This window comes from Mixophyes fleayi, chromosome 3 (genome assembly GCF_038048845.1).
Source record: "Mixophyes fleayi isolate aMixFle1 chromosome 3, aMixFle1.hap1, whole genome shotgun sequence".
Lineage (NCBI taxonomy): Eukaryota > Metazoa > Chordata > Amphibia > Anura > Limnodynastidae > Mixophyes > Mixophyes fleayi.
The window spans coordinates 327,754,447-327,779,353 of record NC_134404.1 but is presented as its reverse complement, the minus strand read 5'-3'; the positions used below and the strand labels follow the sequence as shown (position 1 = coordinate 327,779,353).

The window sequence follows — 24,907 nt, the reverse complement described above, 5'->3', positions numbered from 1 at the left end:
TGTAGGTATAAAGTGGGGGGAACAAAAAGTAACATACTATAAGCTCTAGAGAGAAAAGTACTATATAAATATTATTTATCTGGTATTGTTCTTTCTTGACAGTAAATCATTGGTAATGGATTTATGAGAACCAGCTGGTTTTGCTTTTAGTACTTTTGAATTTCTCTCTGCACTTATTTTCTAATTAGCTCTGCTCCTTGATTTCTGTTTTAATCACTTACAAGGCAACTTACCAGTTGCATTAGTTAAAATCAGATAGCAGTGCTTCTTACAAAGCACTGTGTGGTTGATCCAGGCTGTGGAGACACGGGATCTCTGATAAAGCACATTCTTTTGGGTATGAAAAGTGTGCAAACATAACTACTTTAGTGAAGGACTTATAGCTATGATCGGCCTCTTGCCACATAACGGTGAACTTGTTTGCCCCAAAACTTCCTTTTTATGTAACTTAGCAGCCATATGAGACCAGCCAAATGTCTCCATTCCATTCATACAGAAGGGTTACAGACAATACAAGATTTCCTGTCCCAGAAATTGTGTCACTGTATTTGTGTTTGCTTGGTTCTGTGTCTATAAGTGACACCATCGCATATAGAGGCAGGACTCTTGACTGTTTTCATTAGGTAGACATGTTTATTAACACACCTAATAGAGCTATACATATGTAACAGCACCTTGCAAAGTCCTCTCACCACCAACGAAATAGACCTGGGAACAGGAGAGAAACAATGACATCTCTACTGAAAGGTGAGCTCTGCAGCAGATTTACGAAGCTTTATCATACAAACTGGGTTTACAACAACAAAAAAAACCTATAGCAATTATATTTGTATACATTAACTTAACATACAATAGACAAATACAAATAATGGGTTTTAGAGGGCCTTAAATGAAGCCCCTTTAAATAGTTATCCGTAGCACCGAAATGGAATATTGGAACCTCTGATGTGGCAGCGGAACCGGTTTTGTGGTTCAGATGTCAATGATGGCGGTCTCCTAGAGACAGTAGGATAAAGAATGGGTAATCCATGAACACGCCATCAGAAGAATTTCTTTTTTTTTTTTTAAAAAAAAACCCAAAAACAAACCAAAAACATTTTTAATATAATCAGCTGAATGTCTCGCTAGGTCAGGATCACAGGAATGATGAGTTCTTTATCTTGCAAACATCAGGCTAAACTGGTTTCTCATTGAAGCAATCAAACGATCAGCTTCTGTAATCACAATTCTAATCTCATTTCTATAGCAATGATTAACCCCTTCCCTGCCAACACCTAGCAGGAATTGTCCTGTTCACGCTCCTACTAAAGACTACGCGCAAGTAAGAAAAGTTTATAGCAGACACAAGTACAATGATGGCGCATATGAAATGCATATTTATAGAGTGCAAGAGTTTGTCCATTTACAACTTAATGTAAGAGAACGTCTGTCAGACATGTTCTATGATTGGTGTGTCCGGTGCCTGAACTATTTACAATAGCATTGGAGCAATAATTTGTTAAAATCTGCTCAGTGGTTACAAATACTGTTAATTAACTGGGCTCAGAAAAATTGACATTTCTGCCCTGCCCCCCCCCCCCCGGGACCTAATGACGTGAATACGTCACTTTACAGCGGGGCCAAATGCTGCGATCCTCAAGAAATCGCTGCATTTTGGATTTAATTCTGGCCACTGCGGGAGGATGCCAGGAGTCTGGGAGACCCACCCGGAAGTCGGGAGAGTTGGCAAGCATGATTTACTAAATGATGTTAAACTTATGGGCAAAGAATCACAATATATACAATGGCAGAATAAATATATGTTTCTGTGCCAAACATCTAAAATGTACTAAAACCTTTGTAACAAGTTTTGATGAAGACATTTATGATATTTCCATTCATGTAATCTGGAGAATTATTACGGCATTTAAAAACATAAATGCAAATACACTAAGAGGCTATTTTAGTGACAATTAACCTATGTGAAGGTGGTTAAGCAAGTCTTCAGTGGGGAACACACTAATAGGCTTCTTATAAATAGATTAAGCTCTCCACTTAAGCAATGGCTGCAGCCATTTTGTGGACAGACCCAATTTTCATTAGTAGCCAATCAAATTACTAGAAGCTACTGACAGGAAGGCATGTGATACTCACCTCAGTGATGTCACTAGCTCCTAATGACTTGATTGGCTGCATTCACACATTGGGTCTGTTCACAAAATGGCTGCCTCTAACATGCAATATATTAGCAAAAGGTGTCACAAATTAAAATCACCTAAAGAACGCCTTAAGCTCAAATTATCAACAAAACACAGTACATAACATTTTACAAGTTCATTCAATATGTGTATAACAATTGTATTTATAATCATTAATATATAACTGGGCAATAGAAAATATCTTGTATATCTACAGACTAATATAAACAATCTTAGCATACATGTAAAATTCAACAGTAAAAACAAGAACAGTTCTAAAAACAGGAAAACTATCCATGCATCAAACTTCATTTAGAAAACACAACAATACAATTGGGGTAAATGGAGATATTGCAACACTATGGAGGAGATTTAATTCAGCGCGATGTAGCTCCAGAACAGACGTGATGTTGAGAATGGAAATCTTTGCTGATTTTTTTCTCGTGCATATCGGTGCGCAGAGAATTAAACACAGATTTCTTGCCGCAATAGGCGAAAATGTGCGCATCTGAACATCAAGGCGATGTTCGGTGGCAACTTGCTCCTAACTGGCTCTCCCTCTATGTGTACTATTACTTGTAGCAGTGTTGGCTAACCTGTGACACTCCAGGTGTTGTGAAACTACAAGTCCCAGCATACCCTTCCAGCAATAAGCTGCTATATATTGGCAAAGCATGCTGGGACTTGTAGTTTCACAACACCTGGAGTGTCACAGGTTAGCCAACACTGACTTATAGCCTGGTTACAAAATGGCTGAACACAAGTCATTACTTCATATTAGTGTTCTATTTAAAAAGTGCTATATTTTAAAGGAAACTCCAGTTTAACGAGAATTATAAAAAGGGTTTCAAAATGGCTGCCATGTATTTTCTAACTTTATTACTGTGTTCTTGTAAGAAGGATAAATATGAAACTCGCGAGGTAAAATACAGAGGACCGATGTGTCTTGATAGATGTGTTCAACAATCAATTCTCGATACTTAAAATTTAAGTAAAATGATGCAAAAATATAGATCTGGCTCCAGAGAGGAATGGTGCATGGAGGATGCTGGGTAGATCTAACGGCACATTTTAAAAGGAGCAAATACATTCATCAACGTCCTAGGCTCCATGTGCCCAGACTTCAAATCAGGTAACTACCCTTATTACAAGCAACACCTACTGCCCATAACGAACAGCAAAACGTTGTTACAGGAAGAGAAATGCGTTGGGTTGGATTTATCTAGATGAGGGAAGAAAATTTTTGCTTCCATCTAGTTGGTTACACCGGAGACTTTTTGTGAAAGTACATGGAGATTTTCCTGGCAGAACTTGGCTTTGCTGCAACCTGTGGGGGGAAAAAAAGGAAATCATTGATATCGGATAACATAATGCGTTTAAGATTAGAACGTCAGTTCAGTAAACATAATCCCTGACCATTCATCAAGAAATGAAGATAATCAACAGATTCCATTAATGTCAAGATTGTGGACTGTGTGAGCAGGATATGCTTCAGTATAGTTTATATTTATTCTCCTTTGTTGTTACACTCATTGGGTAACATGACAAAACTTGAACGAGGTCAAAAGGCCACATCACTCAAACAAGCTCTACGAGGAAAATACTACACAAGTAAAGTTGCTCCGTTATGTCTGAAATATGTATTTGCAAATGTATGCAGCCAAGACTTCTGCTTTTATTGCTATTTTAGAAGCAGGTCTCAACATTAAATTTAGTCTTTTTTTGTTGCGTTTCTGCTAGGACAAGAGACCATGGGAGACAAACGTACAGCTAAATGCAAAGTTGAAAAGCAGACCAAATAAATAATAGGTTTGTAAAAATATGCCACACCACTTCTGCAGAACAAACGTTTGTGGCAGTCTTTTGAATTGCCTGCTGAGCTGTCAGAACATGTCATTGGTCAGTACCCAGACTGCTGAATGCTTGTAACTTACTGGAAGATTTAACAAAGGGTGATCAAAGGTTTTGTTTTCCCCCCCACTTCCCCTATATAGGGGGAAGCCTATTTATAAAGTATCAAGTATACATTTTTGCTGCCTTTATTTCATGGAACAGAAAGTCAACGTGCATATCCCAAGACTGAACGGAGAAGTGGAACCTTAATCCTTTGCGCTCCTTGACAGGATCGCTGTGGTAGCAGAGTATGATTCCGCAACCCGGTTAATCTTTTATCGATAAATTGCAGTAGTTATAACGGATTTTATCACTGCAATACAAATACCCTGATCACCAATTGCCACATTTACGGTAATAATTGGAAAAGTTGAGGCTTTAATGCAGCTCCCTGGGACAAATATGTAAATAAACCAGGTCATTTCTGAAGCGAGCTTCTGGGTATACCACCTATAGGTGCTCCAGAAATAGAGCTTACTTGTCCCTATGAAGTTTCTTTAAAGTGATTTTTTTTTTATTTCTTGTTTGTGGTGGAAAAAAAAAAAAGTTTTAAACTTTATAAACAAGTTAGGTGAGGAATAAACGTGCAGCTGTCCATGGAAAGAGCATTAGAAAGCTCAACTTTCCACAAAGGCAGAATAATCTAATAAAGGGTAGATTTTATTCAAAGAGGTTTCACTTGAGCTGAAATCAGACCAATTAGCAGATCTGGCAAGTATGGTCTTGCCTCTGTGTGGGCTTGTCTGATAGAAGAACCCAGCTGCACATTCCCCACAAGCATGGCTGGCTGTGACTGATTCCACGTGTTTCATACCGACTGTGCTCATAGTAAGCAACAGAGATATTACCACAATCAGAATAATTCCACAAAAATAGGTCAGATTAGCCGCACACCGAATACAAACGATAGCCGTAATTTTCAGGAATAGAAGAGATTTGTTTTTGAGACCCATAAAGCTTTGGTCTAGCGGCAGACTCAAAACCTAAGACTTAGGGGAAGGGGGGGGAAGACACCATTAGCCTTGACGTCCGGATGAGCACAGTGCCGACTAATGCGGTACAGAAATATCCGCTCAATTCCCCTCATCTCTATGGGACGAGAAGGAAAATGAGCCGAGATTTCTGTAAAAACCTGCAGAGTGTTACAGAGACACTCATATCTCCTCGTGCGGATTCTGTTTCTGTCCCCCAAGTCCGATGCCTTGGGGTCATCCTTGATTCCTCCCTCTCATTCAAGCCTCACATTCTGTCCCTCTCAAAATCCTGCTACTTCCACTTTTGGAATATATCTAAGATACATCTCTTTCTCACCACAGAAGCCACGAAAACCCTTGTTCACTCGCTTATTATCTCTCGCCTTGACTACTGTAACCTTCTCTCTGGCCTACCTGATTCTCGCCTTGACCCTCTTAAGTCTATCCTCAATGCTGCTGCCCGCCTCATTTTTCTCTCCCGCCGCTCTGTATCTTCTGTCTCCCTCCAACAGTCACTACATTGGCTCCCGATACCCTACAGAATTAAATTAAAACTCCTCACCCTCACCTTTAAAGCTCTTAGTCAATCTTCCCCTCCCTACATCTCCAATCTCATTTCTACCTACACTCCTACCCACCCCCTCCGCTCTGCCCGTGACCGCCGCCTCACAACTTCACTGATCACCTCCTCTTACTCCCGTCTCCAGGACTTTTCCCGGGCTGCTCCCCTGCTGTGGAACGATCTTCCACGTTCCATCATGTTAGCATCTACTCTCAAAGGCTTCAAGCGTGCCCTTAAGACTCATTTCTTTATTCAAGTCTATCAGTCCTCCTCCTAACTTCTTTGTCCGTGCTCTCCCCCCCAATTAGTACCACCCTTTTTATGTCTCCCCCTTCTCTTTAGGATGTTAGCTCTCATGAGCAGGGCCCTCTTCCCTTGTGTGCTCCTTCAACTATTCCATCACCCTCTGTACCTCTTGGCCTGCTTCCCTAGCCCTGTTTTCCATGTTTTCTTAAGCTTGGCCTTCTTCTCGCTGATTTCTACCATCCCTTTCACTACCTGTCCTAGGGTTAATCTGATTTTGCTTTACCCTGTCACCTGTGTTTGTATATATTTTTGTATCATGTTGTGTCTTGGTTCTGTTTTCTGTATATGTAATGTAAGGCGCTGCGGACCCTTTGTGGCGCCTTATAAGTCAAAGATAATAATAATAATAATAATAATAATAATAATTCTGCCCCAATGAAAAAAAAAAAAAAAAAAAAAAAAAAGGTGCATTTTTCACATAATACAGAAACCCTCAAGCAATTGACATTTAAACTATATGCAATAACCTAGAAGATGCTAGACAGCTGCTGCACAAACAAATCTCATCCTGCAAGTCTTTCTGGCAAGGTTTTGGCAGCAACGGCCCTGACGTTTTACAGCTGGTTGTAAACCACAAGAGGTAATTGTATAATACATTCTAGTAAGCATAGTGCAACAATATCACCACCAATTTTATATTAGCAACACCGAGAACTCAATTATTATAATCTACGATGGGCTTTAAGTCCCTGTAAATACATAATACAACCTTAATGCTGTAAATCAGTATAAGTGCATTTATACCATCGCAGAACTCCTTTTAATTCTGGATTAAATCCTTTACAGTACATTTGTTACACATACAGACAAAGTTATAATAAACTCTAATGCTTTAGATCTGGATGTGATCGGACACAAGACTACCAGATACTCACAGATACCGGTGAATTGGTTATACTTCTCGCCGGAGTCTTTTTCGCACTTCCACTCCGCGATGATGGGCTACTGCCGACTTTGGATTGCGCTGAAGGTTTGTCAGACTTTAGTTTGCTGCCCAATGCAGACAACCAGTTCTTTTCGGGGGTACGGTTCTCCTTGTCCTGCTGTTCAGAGCTTACGTGACAGGGTGTGGTAACGGGATTTGCAGACATTTCTATGGATGGGCTGGAAGTGGGTCGCTGTTCACGGCCCTTGGACAGATCGGAAAGACTCAGACACGCGGGGTCCACATTTCCGTCATCCCTTACAAAGGAGCACAGGTCCAGCTTTGCCTTCTTCAGTCCAGGCTCCAGCTCCGCCACACAGTTGCAGCGACTGACGCATTCATGTTCCACAATGTCACTACTGGTCTCCAGACGCCTCTTCGCCCTCTTCTCATAGGGAGGTGGTGTTCTAGAACTAGAGGCTGAGGGGTACTGCTCAACGGGTGTAAAGGCTTTCCGGGGCGATGGGGTTTTTGTATCGGCCACCGGGGTGGATGACCGGGGAGTGCGGGTGACCCAGTCTTTGATGGACATTTTTGAAGCGGACGGCTGTTTTGGAGACACGCTGGAGGTCTCTGCCTTTTGCCTCGTGGGAGTCTGTAGCTTATGATCTGGCATAAAAGGGGATGTTGGGGTGGCAGAGGACATTGGGAGGTCCCCAGAGTGACTCGGAGCACAGGTGGCTGGAATAGGGGAGGACATGAATTGGATGCTTTGTACCGTGACAGATTTAGCAGGTGTGCAAATTCTTGAAGCTGTTAATAAGACAGTCGTTTATAGTTTTACACCGAAATTACACAAAGCTTCACATACTATTCTAGCATTTCTTTATGTCAACCCTGCTGGAACGACATAGAACATTGGTTCTACTTAATGTTTATTGCTATGAAGTGTTAACATTTTCTTTCATATGGGAGCAACATCTATTTAGGTTAAGCTGCCCATAAATGGATACAGCTAGCGACCCAATGTCACTACTTTAAAAATATCTGGCCATTTGACACTACAAAATAGGTGTTATGGGTGACAATTAGCGCAGTTGGACAATGACTATATGCACAATCATTCTATAGATGCCAATCAGGTTATCCCAGGTACTGTAGGACATGGCAGTAGGGGACGGCTACTAGCGGATGGACGATGTGTCATGTGCACGACATTTGGGGCTCCTTACCTGCAGCTGTATAGTCCCTTTTCTGACGAGTCCATCCTACACAATTCGTTTTGTCCTCTTCGGTCCCCTCATTGTCGCCACCTCTCTTCAGCCGCCAAATCCTTACAGTGTTATCATCAGAACATGTGGCAATCTGCACAATGTACAGAGAACAATGGTTTAAATAAAAAATAAAAAAAAAAAACACAAAAACAAACAGAAAAAAAACACAAAACAAAAAAAAACAAAAACACAAAACACTTCCGTAAGGTGCAATAACACGTCAATCGTATTAACACACTATATGGGCTTATTTAATAATCAGTTGCTGGCTTTAATTATTCTAGAGCAAGACCTATCCAATCATATTTTGACAGCCAATGTCAAACACTGCTAGAATTTGAATTATCCCACAGTTACACTTGGTACATACACAAAGTGCCTGCCTGTGGGGGGGCGTAATGACAGTGGGAAACTTGTGGATTTACTAGTCCTGGGGAGATGTATTGTGGGGTAAGGAGACAAAAGGGAATTACAACAAGCCAGCAGGAAACCCTGTTTTTATACTATGGTTTTCCAGATGGGGTACTCTAGAAATTGCCTGACCAATTCTTCCTTTTCAATCACCAGTGCAATAAATCTGAAAGGGGATCTTAGGTTTTTGGTTAGGAACCAAGACATGATTAATGCCACTTAGAGGCTGGGTGGAATCGCCACGATCCTCTTTGCAAATATTTGTGTACTATCCAAAATTAATGATTAAACGCGGTTTAATATTAAGTCGCCAAATTCTATTGTTTAAGAAGTGCATCCTTTGTGCACAGCAGGAAAGCTGGTGAAAGGAAGGTTCATCATGTGTTAAACAGAATTGGGGTCAAGCAGGCAATTCATCAGCAATTTTTGCTCTGGGTAAAGAAATTTAAGAACCCTCTATAGAACAGCAAGTTGTTTCAGCAAATGAAGTTAGAGACTACCTCAAGCCTGATGAGAAAACAGATTTCCAGTTGCAAGATAAAAAACAAAACAAAAAAAAACAAGAAAATATGGATGCACAACGTTAAATATTTTCTGTATACTCTATTACCAAAGATGACAACGCTCATAATATGGTAATGGCTAAAAGTTTTGAGAATGACACAAGTATTGGTTTTCACAAAGTTTGCTGCTTCAGTGTTTTTAGACCTTTTTGTCAGATGTTGCTATGGTATACTGATATAAAATTACAATCATTCCATGAGTGTCAAAGGCTTTTATTGACAATTACATTAAGTTTATGCAAAGAGTCAATATTTGCATTCTTGAGCCTTCATTTTGAAGACCTCTGCAATTCGCCCTGACAAGCTGTCAATCAACTTCTGGGCCACATACTGATTGATGGTCGCCCATTCTTGCCTAATCAATGTTTGGAGTTTGTCAGAATTTGTGGGTTTTTGTTTGTCCTCCCACCTCTTGAGGATTGTCCACAAGTTCTCAATGGGATTAAGGTCTGGGGAGTTTCCTGGTCATGGACCCAAAATTTAGATGTTTGAAACTCCGACTCACTTATCACTTTTGCCTTATGGCAAGGTGTCCATCATGCTGGAAAAGGCATTGTTCATCACCAAACTGTTCTTGGATGGTTGGGAGAAGTTGCTCTTGGAGGATGTTTTGGTACCATTCTTTATTCATGGCTGTGTTCTTAGGCAAAATAGTGAGTGAGGCCACTCCCTTGGCTGAGAAGCAGCCCCACACATGAATGGTCTCAGGATGCTTTGCTGTTGGCATGACACAGGACTGATGGTAGCGCTCACCTTTCCTTCTCCGTACAAGCGTTTTTCCAGATGCCCCAAACAATCTGAAATGGGATTCATCAGAGAAAATGACTTTACCCCAGTCCTCAGCAGTCCAATCCCTGTACCTTTATTAGAATATCAGTCTGTCCCTGATGTTTTTCCTGTAGAGAAGTGGCTTCTTTGCTGTCCTTCTTGACACCAGGGAATCCTCCAAAAGTCTTTGTCTCACTGTACTTGCAGATGCACTCACACCTACCTGCTGCCATTCCTGAGCAAGCTCTGTGCTGGTGGTGCCCCGATCCCGCAGCTGAATAAACTTAAGGAAGGGCCGGATTAACCCTAGGGCTACAGCCCAGGGGCCTCGGGCATCCAGGGGGCCCTTGAAACTGCTCAGCAGCAGTATTGATCGGTCGGGGGCGCCCCCGGCGCGATCAGTGCTGCTGATCACTGCAGTCCTTACCCGGCGCACTGTAGTCTCCTTACTGAGGAGATCTCACGAGTCTTCCTCTCACAAGATCTCCTCAGTAAAGAGCGTACAGCGCGCCGGGGAAGGAGGAGAAGGAGGTAAGTGCTGGGGGGGGGGGGGGTTTCGGCTCATGGGGGAGGGCGGCTCGGATCATGGGGGGGCCCTCACGGGGGAATGGAGGCCCCCTTAGCCCAGGGGCCTCCATTCCCTTAATCCGGCCCTGACTTTAGGAGACAGTCCTGGCGCTTGCTGGACGTTCTTTCTTGGGCGCCCTGAAGCCTTCTTTATAACTACTGAACCTCTCTCCTTGAAGTTCTTGATGAGCCGATAAGTGGTTGATTTAGGTGCAATCTTACTAGCAGCAATATCCTTGCCTGTAAAGCCTTTTTTGTGCAAACCAATGATGACTACACGTTTCCTTGCAGAAAACTATTGTTAAGAGAAAGAATAATTTCAAGCACCACCCCTCCCCCTTTTAAAGATTCCAGTCTGTAATTCTAATTCAATCAGCATAACAGAGTGATCTCCAGCCTTGTCCTCATCAACACTCTCACCTGTGTTAACGAGAGAATCACTGACCTGATGTCAGCTGGTCCTTTTGTGGCAGGGCTGAAATGCAGTGGGAATGTTTTGGGGGTAAAGTTCACTGTCATGGTAAAGAGGGACTTTGAAATGAATTGCAATTCATCTGATCACTCTTCATGACATTCTGGAGTATATGCAAATTGCCACCATAAAAACTGAGGCAGAAGACTTTGTGGGAAATATTTGTGTCATTCTTAAAACTTTTGGCCGTGACTGTACTAAATCACAAATCAAACATAAAACCGCAAATCTGACCTTGGTAAAGTCAGATGGGCACCAAGTGACGGAGGTGACTTCTTGACTGTGTCCCTGAAGCACCATGGGGGGAGCTTGTGCATCCGACACCTGAAATACAATAGAAAGACCATAAGCATCAGTCCCCACTCGGTGATCTGCAAAAAGCGTCAGAGGCAGCTGGAACAGAACAGATACAATCTTAATTCCGCAGAAACAGTTCCGATCACACGCTGGAATATATGTATGGTATTTACTGCGCAACAAATCACTAATAGGTGCTGGTGAGTAACTGTAGTCACTTAATGCAGCTTTACTGCATCATTCAGACAGAGCATTTTGGACAGTGATTGCAAGTTGTATTTAGTAGAATAATGATGCTTATATGAACCTGTGCTGTTATATGGCAGAATGAGACTGTCAGTGAACTTGGAGACGTGATGAAACTTCAACATCAAACGATTCCCCTGCAGGAAGATTGCCAGAGCCCACATAGATCATGACAATGATAAGGTGGTTACAGATGCAAATGCAAACTGCTCAGCTTAGCCACAATCCTGTAACTACAATACAAACAGGAAGCTTCACTGCACAGCACAAAGCTAAACAAACAATATGCAATTCACCAGCACTGTACTCATGCGTTATACTAAATGGCCATTGTGTATGTGATCACCTGAGGACCAGCTAGATTACATAGGAGCTTCAATTCCCAAGACTGTCAGGTTGGCTATCTTAGTGAACCCACCTGGAGAAGTCTCAGTGCAATGAATCTTCTACCCTTAAGCCTGTATCACATTACTCAGCAGTGTTACAGTTCATGTAAATTCAACACAAAGACAAAAGTATTGCATTATATCGCTTCTCTACCCCGGCATCGCTTGGCCAACACAGGGAGATCTGCAGAACCTTTCTTAAAGTTACAGAAATACTTTGTTCCTCAGTGAGGAAAACGGCTGCCGTATTCTGTGTGTATTGGCGACTTACTTGTACTGCTCAAAGAAGAATTAACGTTCAAGCAGGTTCCTCAGTATAAAACATTATGAGCAACAAATAATCCTGGCACAATGTATGGTGGATAAGTTAGTCGCTGCGCAATGTTGTCACCACGACTAATTCTAGTCTTGGCATTAAATGTTTTAACAAGGACCTGATAGAATAATAAGTCTTCACCTATATGATGCAAATTAAAGTTTAATACAGTGACAACAGTAAAACAGTTGCCAAGACACAGACAATTTACCAAAACACACTGCTGTAGAAACCACTTATAAGTTACATAAAACATGTACCAGCAATCACAAATATCAATGTAAGAGTTCCTATACCTTGACTTAGCGGACAACATTTTCACATTTGCAGTTACGTACAAGCTACAAGGTCATTACAGACACAGGGTATCGGCAGTGATCGCTGGAACAACAGGGAGTGCATGATGTACGTGACAAAGTATCTTAAATAACGAATTGGCTCATGAAACACTTTGACTTCTTAGTAGCTCTTACGTAAGAACATCTGTATTTTAGGTTCCTTTAAGTTAAACTAGTCACTATAAATGGCCATTTCCCAGACTGGGGAAACAGTTACTATATAATTAACAAGCAGAGAAGGAGACTCCACCTGTTTCACAGCTGACACAGTCACTTACACGGAGTGCTAACCGAGCGAGAGGGGGAGGTAATCGTTACTGACAGCTGCCCTGAGTCACACACATCCATTCATGACATAACCTGCATCATACTGGGAATGTAAGCGCAGGGAGACCTCCAGACTTTACGGTTTAGCAGACAGGTTCTCGAACCTTTCAAGTGCCGAACTCCCCTGCTTGGTCACAGACAAGACCTGAGCCTGGCAACAAAGAACAGTGGAGAGCTGCTGCGAAATCACAGCAGCAAACCGACAGCCAACCAACCACCTGCATGTGGCGGCTCTAATACCGCGGTGGGCCCTTAGCCGGAGGACTTACACCTGCAGTCCCCAAGACCTATGCCCGCGGTCTGACTTATAAAGCAGAGATTAAGACTGAGTGGGAGCAGCCGGCTTCTGCATTATGTCACCTCCGCACAACCAGAGGATAAGGGAGTGTATTCTGCACCACGTGATCTCCTTCCGCTATGGGCCCGGACTGAGACAGGAGCCTTAAAGTATAAAGCACCTTTACACAGTAACTCCAATGTTAGCGTCCTGCTGGAATAACTCCTGACATAACAGCTAGTTCTGGGGACGGCACAAGTGTCCTCCCACCATCTGACTAGTGCTCTGCCTATCCACACTTTATACAGCTATAGGAGCAGTCAGAAGGGGCCAATAATCGGGTGACTGATGACACTTGGCAGTGTTAGTTTACCGTTACCATGTTACATTGATCTACGGGAAGTGACTGCTCTCCAGCAACAGTCTCATGTAACACATCAACCAAGCTTGTTCTGTCGTCTCAGACATCTTGCTCTGTATTGATCCAAAAGATCAGAGAATAATAAAGCCGTTGACTGACTGAACAAATGTGTTGCTACATGTGATTACTGGATGAAGTTACAAACATTTTGTTAAGATTAAAGTACACTTATACTCCTAGTAAGCTAGAATAGACCTCAGACAGTGACAGAGGGTGACCATCACTTTCTGTCTGTCTACACTGTCCACCTCCCCCCCATACCTGTTTAATTGTACCCCAAATTATGTTTATGCCACCATATTTATTTTCTTCAATCTACAGAAATGGGCAATATATGTCACATTTACGGACATTGCAAAAAAATAAATTGCATCTGTCTTCAATTACACATAGCGGGGTCAGATTGTGGGGACCTTACCAATGTTTGGAAGAAAGCCGCAAACAGATTCAACAGATTCATCAAGAACCATTGACTTCAATGAGGCACTTTGTGAAGCAACAGGTTAGATGCTCTTTTAACCAACAAAAGAAGCAGCTTTTTATTCACTCAGAAGCTTTACAATCCTTATTATCTCAATCCAACACAATGGGGGGTATTCAATAGACGGCGGGATCGGCGAAAATCCCGCGCTCGGAAATTATTATTATTACGGTAATCCTGTGCGGGAAAACCGTTAATACGGTAATTCACTCGCTGGATTTCAGCTCAGGGAGCTGCGAGCTGAAATCCAGCGAGATATTACCGTATTAACGGTAATATTTTTCGACCGTGGGATTTTCGGCAATCCCGCCGTCGATTGAATATGCCCCAATGTTTTGGCTCTACTCCTATTCAACAGATCTCACGATTAAATTACGAATACACAGGCAGATTACTAGGGAGTTTCAGCTCTTCCCAACACAGACTCTGAGATTAGACCAGCAGGGGGCAGCGTTTTCTTCCACACGCGTGGATCCAAGTCTGTGCTGCACTTTAGCAGCATCGATCCAAACCGTTACCGTACTCGTCAGACTCACCTGCCAGATATAAGCACTGTGGTCACTAGAGCCGCTGAGCAGGAACTGGCCGTCAGGACTAAGACTGGACTTTATGTAGAAGGTGGAATTCTGGTGTCCGCTGAACACAGACACTGATCGTAGGGCGAAGAGTAAATAAAAAAAAAAAGCAAACAAAAAATTTAAACCGTTAAGTCATAAAATAAACAGATTGTAAATGCCCAACATGCAGTTATAAAGATATAGTTGTAAATGTCCCATAGATTGGGAGCTCGCAAGTAGGGCCCTCTTACCTCTGTATGTATGTATGTATTACCCAGTGTTTTATTACTGTTTGTTCAAAATTGTAAAGCGCTACGGAATCTGTCGGCGCTATATAAATAAATGACGAAATGTCCACTTTTATATTAAGATTTTATTTTAGCAGTCACATACTCCTCTGTTGAATCATGGCAGATGTTATGCAGTAAATTATTTTTGCAGTTATGGTAACTGGAAGCATTAGAGTATGTGTGTTTACATAAACATAAAGCAGTTGAAGATTACTGCCTGCTCCTTCACAACTGAATTTACAATCTAAAAATAAGCTGGTAACCAGGGCACCCTGCGCTCGCTCCCAAGAGAAGGAATTTCTGTAATGTAAAGTCTTCCACTGTGTCCACTTCTACATAGAACACCGAAGCTATGAATCCCATTCAAACCGCATTGACTAGCTGGGCCAGGACTTGCGAAACTTGCAGATTTTCTGTGCACAAACAGCTCAACAACATTTAGCAAAGGTTAGACTGCCCCCTGCTGTTCATGTTGGTAAACTACTTGCAGGCCTGATTCTGATAAGCAGCTACAATGACTGATAAGGAATAGGCGTGAAATCCAGGTAATGTTTAAAATATCGCCATTAAATGGGGGATTCCAGACCAGCCATGTGTTAGTCAATAAAACATGATCAATGCCTCAAACATTTAAAGGATAACCAGTGTTGAAGCCGGGGATAGTTTAAGGTTCTTCCTCTGCTGAGCCACTCTGTCAGTCTCTACATTGGTTGCCTGTATTTCAACAAATCCAATATAAAATTCTTCTACTAACCTGCAAGGCCGTCAACAAAATTGCACTGACATCTCCTCACTTGTCTCAAACTATCTCCCTACTCGACACCTCCGTTCTGCGTCTCTCTTCCACTCTCATTACATCTTCCCATTCCCAGTTACAGGACTTTTTTCGGGCTGCACCCACTTTGTGGAATTCCTTGCCTCGCACAGCAAGACTTTCCTCTAGTCTCCAAACCTTCAAGCGTTCTCTGAAAACCCACCTCTTCAGACAAGCTTATGATATTCCTCAACCACCATCTTAATCTCCCTAGGTTACCCTATTACCACTCTCTCTACACAGCTAACACAAGACAACAACCCTCTGACCAACATTGCCACACACACAGCCCACTCAATACTTTTACCTTTGCATTCTAGCTGGTCCAGTGTACAATATGATGTAGCACATGCCCTTGTGTTTTAAACTCTCATTGTCATATAGATTGTAAGCTTGCGAGCAGGGTTCTCTTACCTCTCTGTCTGTATGTATTACCCAGTATTGTCTTATTAATGTTTGTTCCCAATTATAAAGCGCTACGGAATTTACTGGCGCTATATAAATAAATGTTGATGAAGGTTAGGATCTCTAACCAACAGAAGCTTAAATTTACAGAAACAAATTAATGAAACACCGCCCTGCCTCAAAAAGCAACAAGACAGGTCACCTACATGGGAAGGGGTCAGTTATTTAATGATGGCGAAAATTATCTAGTTGACGTTAACCATGGATTTAGGTATAAAAGTGTTAAAATCCCTCTCTGCAAACCAAGATTTGAAGCCATGTTTGAAAATAATAAAATAACAAGATGCTACTATATTCTAGAAATCTTGTGTAAATACCAAGAAAGTGCTTATAGCAAACCAGTCACCAGGTTAGGGCCGGTGGGACATTGTACTGAATATTTTTACTGAAAGTTACACGTTGCTATATCTCAATGTTTATGTATTGTATTATATGTTAATTAGATGACTTGCATTGGAATCCAAACATTATTTCATCACACTTTGGAATGCGAGCAATATCATCTATAATTAATGACCATTTGAAGAAACAAGAGAGATACAAAGTAGGGTTGTTATTTGCACTTACCAGGATCACACCTTAGCCCGGCTATGTTAAACATATAGATATCATCATCGGTGCAGCCGGCAAACAGGCTGGTGCCCGTGGCATCTAAAACCAGGCTGGAATAACCTAAGGGGAAACAGGTGAGGAATGTGAATATTTACACATCAATGGACAGACTGGGCAATAACACCCCCCCCCCCCCCCCCAATATGTTAGGTCATTTACGAGGCAGCGGCAGCAGAGCGCTGTGCCCACACAGGCGGCAGCAGAGCGCTGTGCCCACACAGGCGGCAGCAGAGCGCTGTGCCCACACAGGCGGCAGCAGAGCGCTGTGCCCACAGAGAATCTACATTCTTAGGCATCCTAAAGTGATCACTACCCATCGGGTATACACAGGAGATAATTACTTGTTGAACTACACAATAATAAGTACCAAGTTTTCGTGCGCTACTCCCAGGATAAGGAAAGGATTTTGCAGGCATTGGATCCTGACGGTAAGCAGTATAATTCTTCCTCAAGTCCCATATTTTGATCACACTGGAAGAGAAGATTCAAGGAGATTACATAAAAAATATGAACTTGTAGTTTTAGAAAGCTTGAAGATGAAGCATACTGTACAGTCACCATCACATATAGATGCAGCTTTGTAACAGTAAAGGCTGATGGGATGAGTCCTCTCTTTTACAACCATTACTTAATCCTACACATGGGTCAATGACTAAGATGTACATCAGGGAGAGGGATAAATACTGCAAAATTGTCCATTGTCAACATATTTAACAACCCCTTCAAAAGAAAAAAAAAAAAGAAAAAAAAATGACTAGAAATTGTTTTCTTGAGATATCTTCTCATGATAAGCTATGGCAAGCCTAAACGTTATATCCCTTATAAAATGAAAGTGCTAAATACCCCTGAGAACCGGCCCACTGTACTGAAATCCCTCCATACGTAGAAGGCGCAGGTAGTCTTACAGGAAAGACCCTATACTCCTAATCGTATTACCCATGTCTGTACACAGGATCCTGACAGAGCAAGACCAGTGCAAGGACAGTCGGAGGGGATATTGACAGACACCATACATAATTGTGAATATCCATCAACCTAACATAGAACAAACAGCCCTTCTTGACTCCCTTTCAACTGAATTTTCCATCTCCTTTCTCAAGTAGATTGTAAGCTTGTGAGCAGGGCCCTCTTACCTCTCTGTATGTATTACCCAGTGTTTTATTAGTTTGTTCCCAATTGTAAAGTGCTACGGAATTTGCCAACGTTATATAAATGTTGATAATACTCGTCTGATTTGTTATGAGAGATCATCATCATCATCATCGTTTATATAGCGCCAGCAAATTCCGTAGCGCTTTACAATTGGGAACAAACATTAAGACAATACTGAGTAATACATACAGAGAGGTAAAAGAACCCTGCTCGCAAGCTTACAATCTATAGGATCTTTAGTCGATGTAAAAACACACAAATAAGGAAATCCTGTAAACATGTGAGTTTGAGGGTAATTGAGGAAGGAGATGAAAAATACAGATCCAAACTAATGCTAGGACATACGTGCCACGATACCAGGCAACTGGCCAGACAGTGCTGCCTGCACGCTACAAACCACAAATGCCTGTTGACCATCAACAGTCTACATCAGGCCTGTCCAACCTGCGGCCCTCCAGATGTTGTGAAGCTACAAGTCCCAGCATGCCCTTCCAGCTATCAGCAGGTTGTCTACTGGCAAAGCATGCTGGGGCTTGTAGTTTCACAACACCTGGAGGGCCACAGGTTGGACAGGCCTGGTCTACATCTTGCAGTCACCTTCTGACCATACTAACTGGCAGCCAAAACCAATCTAGATTGCTTGTATCCAAACTCCTGCATTACATCCAGTATCAACATGTAGCTATACCAGATGAGCCGTCACTCAGCTCTTGGGCCAAGTGCCAGGATCAGTCCCACGTGTAGCTACCCTCACAAAGACTTACCCATCCACAGCTCCTGCAGAGATTATTGTGTGTTCATCCTGAAAGACCACCACGGTCACACTCTGCTGGGAATCCTACAGAAAATGGGGGAACATCAGTAAGACAAGGTTGTACTAGGAAACAGAACCGCAACATCGCAAACAATCACTAAGAGTTAAACAATCTGGGTTACCATTAGGTGAGAGTAGTAAATAAAATAGAATTCCAAATATAGAAAAGTAAAAATGCTAAAACCACTGCAATTGTATAGTTTACATTAGGGGCGGGCTGGGCCAGGGGGGGGGGGGGGGGGGATCGGTCCCCCAGTCCGCTCAGTCTGACCCCTGTTCGGGTCGGCCCTATCCCCCCCCCCCCCCCCCGTGAACATGCACGTTTTCGGCGGCCGCATCACAAGACACACAATGCGGCCACGTCAGCGCACAGGCGCCCGCATCACACGACACGCATCGCGGCAGCGTCATTGATAACGCGGCCGCATCGTGTGTCATGTTATGCAGCCGTCTGTGCGCCCCCCGGGCTGAGATTTGCCAGCCCACGCCTGGTTTACATTATACAGCAGCATCAGGAGATAGAAGTCAGTAGAAGTACATTGTGATAGAGACTGACCACGGATGGGGCGAGACCTCGGACAGTCGGCTTTCGCTTCTTCATTTTCAGTGGGGTTTGTTTATCCGATGCATTGTGAGCTCCCGTCACCTGGTTCACTTGCCTATAGAAACCATCTAAAACAACATGGAGGGGTGTCACACTACAGGGTTAACTCACACAAAGCCAATATTTCCAACATGACAGTAATATTCTGACACATGGTACAGTCTTAATTGGATCTAGCTGGCTATAAACTGCCCATTTATTTATATACCTCCGGGATACTCCCGAGTGCTTACTGGGGAGGGTGGAAGAGTTATAAAAGGACGTGTACTTACCTTTCTTGTTGCATCGCATATCCCAGACCATGATGTTACCATCTCTCCCTCCAGTACTGAATACAGCTGCACAGGGGGGGGGGGGGGGGGGGGGGGAAACAAAATAAATGTAAAAAAAAATTAGCAATGGAGGTGTGTGAAAAATAAAATTTAGGAATTGAAAAAAAAACACTGAACAGAGAAATAATGAGAAACTCCAGCACAAAATATTCTTTTTGGGTTAACAGTGAATCCAAACCAGGAACACATTTGGCTTTATTTATCAACAGATCTAAAGAACATTTTTCTTTTATAGCGATGACCAAAAACACTAAAGCAAATGGAAAAATCTGAAAACTTTAATGCTGTTTTTTCCAAAATGCTTTAGGTTTTATTCTGTATACTCTCGTTACCCCAATGGGGCAAGATGGCAGAAATGTTTTCCCTGCACTATATGGTCCCGCTTCCGTCAGTCCTCATCATCCCCCCACCACTTCTCGCTGTCACCACTGTGTCAGAGGGAGTAAATGCAATATATGTACACTTGCTCTGCAGAAGGCCTATCCCAGCCTGTTCCTCCCAGAACCAGGCCACCACCTGTCCCAAACACCTCCAAGTAGTGTCATACACTGGGCATGAATTGTTGTACATTTTTTGTCTTGTGGGGGGGAAATGCAAAATTCTAAAAGCAATTAAACGTACTCTCCGCTACTATCCATTTTTACAATTTTTTTTTTTAGAACCATTGAACAGTTAAATTTAGTTAATCGACATATGATCTTCTGTAGAGTGGTGGGCAGACTGCTTTAGTAGGATTAAGAGTTGGATAGGACATGCATCTTCATGGACATCAAGCTCTAAAACACAAGAAATAAAATACCCTTTTGAAACTTTGAGAAAGCGACAGACTTCAGGCTACACTGATGGCCTCGGCACTCTCCCATAAGGTCCCCGGACTTCACATCAAAGATCTTTGCTGTCTGGTCGCCAGAAGCTGTAACCTGAATACAGATTATATGTACACATGCTTCACTAGCATAAATATCAATACATATAAATATAATAAATGTTGTTGTGCACTATTCTCCCTTGTTATAATAGCAGCTCTGCATTGTAACAAATCATTTCTATAAGTAAAACGGAGGCGCGTCGCACACAAGTGCGCTTATTATTTTGATCAAAAATGCTCTCTAAGACCCGTTTCGGCAATAAAAATATAACATAAGTAGTAAAGCCATATTAAGTTGCAGATGCATATACATACATAACTTTGGATCTATAGGGCTCCAAACACTTCCACAAGTATAGTGAAAAATAAGCTCAGAGTTTACTTACCAGTTTGTGCTCTCCTGGCACCCAGGCAAGGTCAAAGACTGCATTAGTGTGAGCCTGCCAGTCTAAAATAAGAAGTGCAATGGTTGTAGACTGATTACTTTACAAAAGACTTGCCAATAATTATCAAATTATTTATATAGCGCCACTAATTCCGCAGCGCTGTACAGAGAACTCACTCATATCAGTCGAGAGAGAGAGAGACAGAGAGGGAGAGACTAGGGTCAATTTTGATAGCAGCCAATTAACATACTAGTATGTTTTTGGAGTGTGGGGGGAAACCAGAGCACCCGGAGGAAACCCACACAAACACGGGGAGATAAGACCACACAGATAAGACCATGGTTGGGAATCAAACTCATGATTCCAGTGCTGTGAGGCAGAAGTGCTAACCACTAAGCTATCGTTTATGCTCCGATTCTGAACCTCACCTTTCATGATGTGTCTTTCCACGTCCCGGCATTCTGTGTCGTAGAGTCTGACGATACCTTCCTCATTGGCCACTGCCAGCACCTGAGGCATATCTGCCACTGAAAAGCAAACACCTTGACTCAATATACTTTTAAATCTATGAACACCAAGACCCCATGTAAAGGGTATTACAGGTAGCAAGAAAGCAAAGCTGCCAAGTTACCTTATCATATCCAGTCTGACTGTAGCACAGTAGTAATCACTGGATTCCAAAGAGAACCAGGAGGGAATATGCGATGTATTTTCATGTCACAGGTTTAGGGATGGTACCAGTGTTGCACACAAGGGTACCCAACAACCTGGTAGACCCTATATCTGTCTTCTTGCCCGCTAGTGTGGCAGCTATATGAAAATAGTGGGTACAGTAATAGACAAAGGGGTAAATGTATTAAAGTCTGTTTTTTTTCAACTCGCTGGGAATCGGCGAGTTGACACCTAAAATTCAAAGCGGCGCTGGCTTGTAAAGGCAGCGCTTGCCTTTACAAGCCAGCGGCGCTTTAAATTTTAGCTGTCAACTTACCGATTCCCGGCGAGTTGAAAAAAAACGGGGTATGATACATTTACCCCAAAGTGGGATATAGTTGTTTCCCAGATAAGACTACAAGCCATAGCATAATCCATAGAAGATATTGCCAGCTTTGTGCAGTTTAGCAGCCTCCATAAACCTTAAGTGTGGAAAGAAGACAAGTATAGCTACACAACTTGCTAGGATCATGTCTGCACCTGTAAAGGTTATCAAAAGCAGTACATAGCATTTTTCTATCAAATAATACTATTCCTGTCCCGGCACTAGAGATTGTTATCCCCTTACGGTGTTCCTTCCTTTGAAGAATTAGATGTTGACACCAGGTAAAGCTAGCCACTCATGCAGCAATATTGGCAAGCTGGAAGAAGATCAACAAGAATGACCCCCCAAAAAGTTTAACATGACTAATGCATGTTTTGGGCATCTTAACTAATTCCAAAGGGCCAATTATGTTACACAAGTGCTCTTTTAAAAGAGTTTTTTAATTAGACATTGTAATAGAAGAAAACTTAACTATTTCTGTTTTTAGTTTTTCTTTATTTAGAGACAACCTCATCTTTAAACCTAGAATGACAACATTCCAATGTCACAAGAAGAAGCATTATTGGGGAGAAACCGGTAAATAATGATTGCATGAAGAAAACTAATGCTGTATATCACTTCTGCTGGTGTTCAAATTCAGATACCCAGCTGTTGTAAACGCAGCTTATAGCAGTCACTAGTTACGAAACACAAGAAGTTAATATCTCACATATGCAAGATTATGTAGGTGAAGGTTGGGTATAGTTCGTTTTTAGGGATTTGTGGAAAATACAGAACCGGTCTTACCTGTACTGAATGAGCACCCAAAGGGGGGCACTGGCATGCCAGAGTCACCATACGAAATGTGCTCATCCCTTCTGACACAGTGGAAGTTCTGCAGCAGGCTCTGGAGGGGGAACGTACGAGACCCTGTATTTTGAGACAATGACGTGTTGTAAATATGTTTTTATTTATATATTTTTTAATAAACTTAAACACCTAACAACTGAATGCTTTAATTACAAGGATCCTAAAGGTGTGTGCACAGAATAACACAATGAGGAGCAATAGTCAGCCCCAAAAAAATAGAACTTGAGATTTGACATACAATGAATGACATTTGTCACAAGGTGCGTTGGCAGCGAGGGTGGTTAGTGGATTTACAGGAGCTTGGAAATCATTCTCACAAGATGTTAACGGGTAATGAATAAAAACAAACCTTGAAGCAACACTTATAAGCACAAGGCTGCGATCAGAGGCTGGGTAGAAGGAGGGGCACTTGCCCCCCCGGGCCGACCCCATAGTGGGCTACCTTGGGCTGGGTCATCTACATTATTTTTCCTTTAATATGTTCTTAATAGGCTGCTGAGCCCAGTCTTGCCTCCCCCAGGCTAAAATTTGCCACCCAGTCCCTGTGAACATGTTTACAGTTATATTGTGTTTTACTTTTCTTTTTAATAAAACGACAATGCCTGCATGTTAGGGAGTAAACTAAAACATGAATGAGATTAAGGAAGGCATACATTATCTGCAGGGTTCACACACATGAATGCAAAAGGAATCACAGGGAACCCAGATATTCACAGGAAGCTGTAAATTTGTTATAAGGTCACTAATTTGCTAAACCATTCCTCCTAAACAAAATGCCTAAATGTCTGGCTCTGCACCATATTACACAGAGGACAATAGTAAAAGATCATCATGTGATTCCATATAGCAGTGAAGTCTAACTATACAAACAACATCAGGGAGACCAGTTAGAACTCTCCTCCCACACCCATCATAGCATAACACTGCAATGCAGAATAGCCACAAACTGCTGTCTATAGTCAGGTCTACAGTCACACACAGAAGCCTTAGGCCATCGTCAAAACCTAAACTATTCTACTGTAGCAGTAAGATTGCTAGACGTACATTGGTTAAAATATCCTCAACTTAGTTTTCAAGATACCACAGAATGATAAGAGGTTTTATTTTCACCTTTTAAAAAAAATTGCAGTTCTTGGATCATATAAAGGCAATGCAAAAATCCAGTAACAATATTATTTAATACATTTGATTTCTTTTAATAGAAAATTTCTGAATTTACAGATGGTCAGAAACTTTTCAGTAACACAGATATGCTATCCTCCCATCTAGTAATGATCATAATTGAGACAAGTGTCCCATATATATATATATATTTGATGTGTGTGTGGTTTTATATATTTTTCCCACAGATTCTGAGGTTTTAACTTTTTTCTTTACAATCTAAAGTAATAGACAAAGACTTGGTCTATAAAGTAATAGACAAAGTAATTACAATCTGCTAGTAATAGACAGTACTACATAATAACTATAATACTAACTAACCCCATTGTACCTGGAACGGGTCTAGTCCAGTTTGTGCCACTTATATTTCAAATAAATTAATCTGGGACTTAATAGTAACCTTATAAAACCATTTACCATTAATTACTCAGCCCAGGTTGCATTACATTCAGTTTGGAAATTCAAACACGGAATAGGCACACAGAGCATATGTTGTAAGGAAAATGAATCATGCTGCAGGCACAGATTATGGAAGGAATAATTGGGAGACATCTTAGGCAGCATGTACACATCCTCCATGTCTGGCATGTATGTATATACTTTTAAACTTCCCTGTGTTAGTTTATTTATATACTGTATTTAGATCAATTACACCATAAATACACAACTGGAGCATAAGTATAGGAAATATGGGATATAGCAAATAGTGGGCTTCCCAGATGCAGTAGAACTACAAGTCGAAGCATGCCAGCTGGGGGCAGAGAGATCAGCATGCCCCCCAGCACTATATAACTCACCATGCCAGCTGGGGGCAGAGAGATCAGCATGCCCCCCAGCACTATATAACTCACCATGCCGGCTGCAGTGAGGCTTCCTCAGCACACTATGGAACAGTGACATGTCTGGGGTGAGGCGGGATCCGGGTGTCAGGGCGCCGTACAACCTGCTCTCTCACCCGCTGTAACAATCAGACGAAAACTCCCGCGAACTCGGTGGCGCCAGCACAAGAATCTCCCGCGAGCCGCTGTCACGGTTCCTGATTGGCC

The 24,907-nt window shown here is 42.0% G+C and overlaps 1 protein-coding gene across 2 annotated transcripts; it reads right to left on the bottom strand.

The window, feature by feature from the left end:
• Positions 1–1,079: 1,079 nt before the first annotated feature.
• DTL (denticleless E3 ubiquitin protein ligase adapter) lies at positions 1,080–24,905 on the bottom strand. 2 transcript variants are annotated; one of them, XM_075204220.1, is made up of 15 exons: positions 24,713–24,905; positions 22,638–22,760; positions 21,244–21,342; positions 20,816–20,877; positions 20,361–20,481; positions 19,502–19,567; positions 19,182–19,297; positions 18,576–18,649; positions 17,027–17,130; positions 16,615–16,719; positions 14,458–14,570; positions 11,067–11,156; positions 8,010–8,142; positions 6,788–7,518; positions 1,080–3,504 (listed from the first exon to the last, which is right to left on the bottom strand). In XM_075204220.1, exons 1-15 carry the CDS (start codon positions 24,759–24,761, stop codon positions 3,439–3,441), a joined length of 2,052 nt encoding a protein of 683 aa, XP_075060321.1. In that variant the 5' UTR covers positions 24,762–24,905; the 3' UTR covers positions 1,080–3,438. The 2 variants fall into 2 exon arrangements, with proteins under 2 accessions (XP_075060321.1, XP_075060320.1); XM_075204219.1 differs by having other exon boundaries at positions 6,788–7,590; positions 24,713–24,904.
• Positions 24,906–24,907: the final 2 nt, after the last annotated feature.

What these genes read in the sequence shown, in the direction of transcription:
- DTL (XM_075204219.1), bottom strand. Translation starts at nt 24,761, where the DNA reads ATGTCACTGTTCCATAGTGTGCTGAGGAAGCCTCACTGCAGCCGGCAT. An exon ending in GCCTCACTGCAGCCGGCATG is followed by an intron (nt 22,761 to 24,712) that starts GTGAGTTATATA and finishes CTCAAAATACAG; the next exon opens with GGTCTCGTACGTTCCCCCTC. An exon ending in TAACCAATTCACCGGTATCT is followed by an intron (nt 3,505 to 6,787) that starts GTGAGTATCTGG and finishes TTCCCCCCACAG; the next exon opens with GTTGCAGCAAAGCCAAGTTC.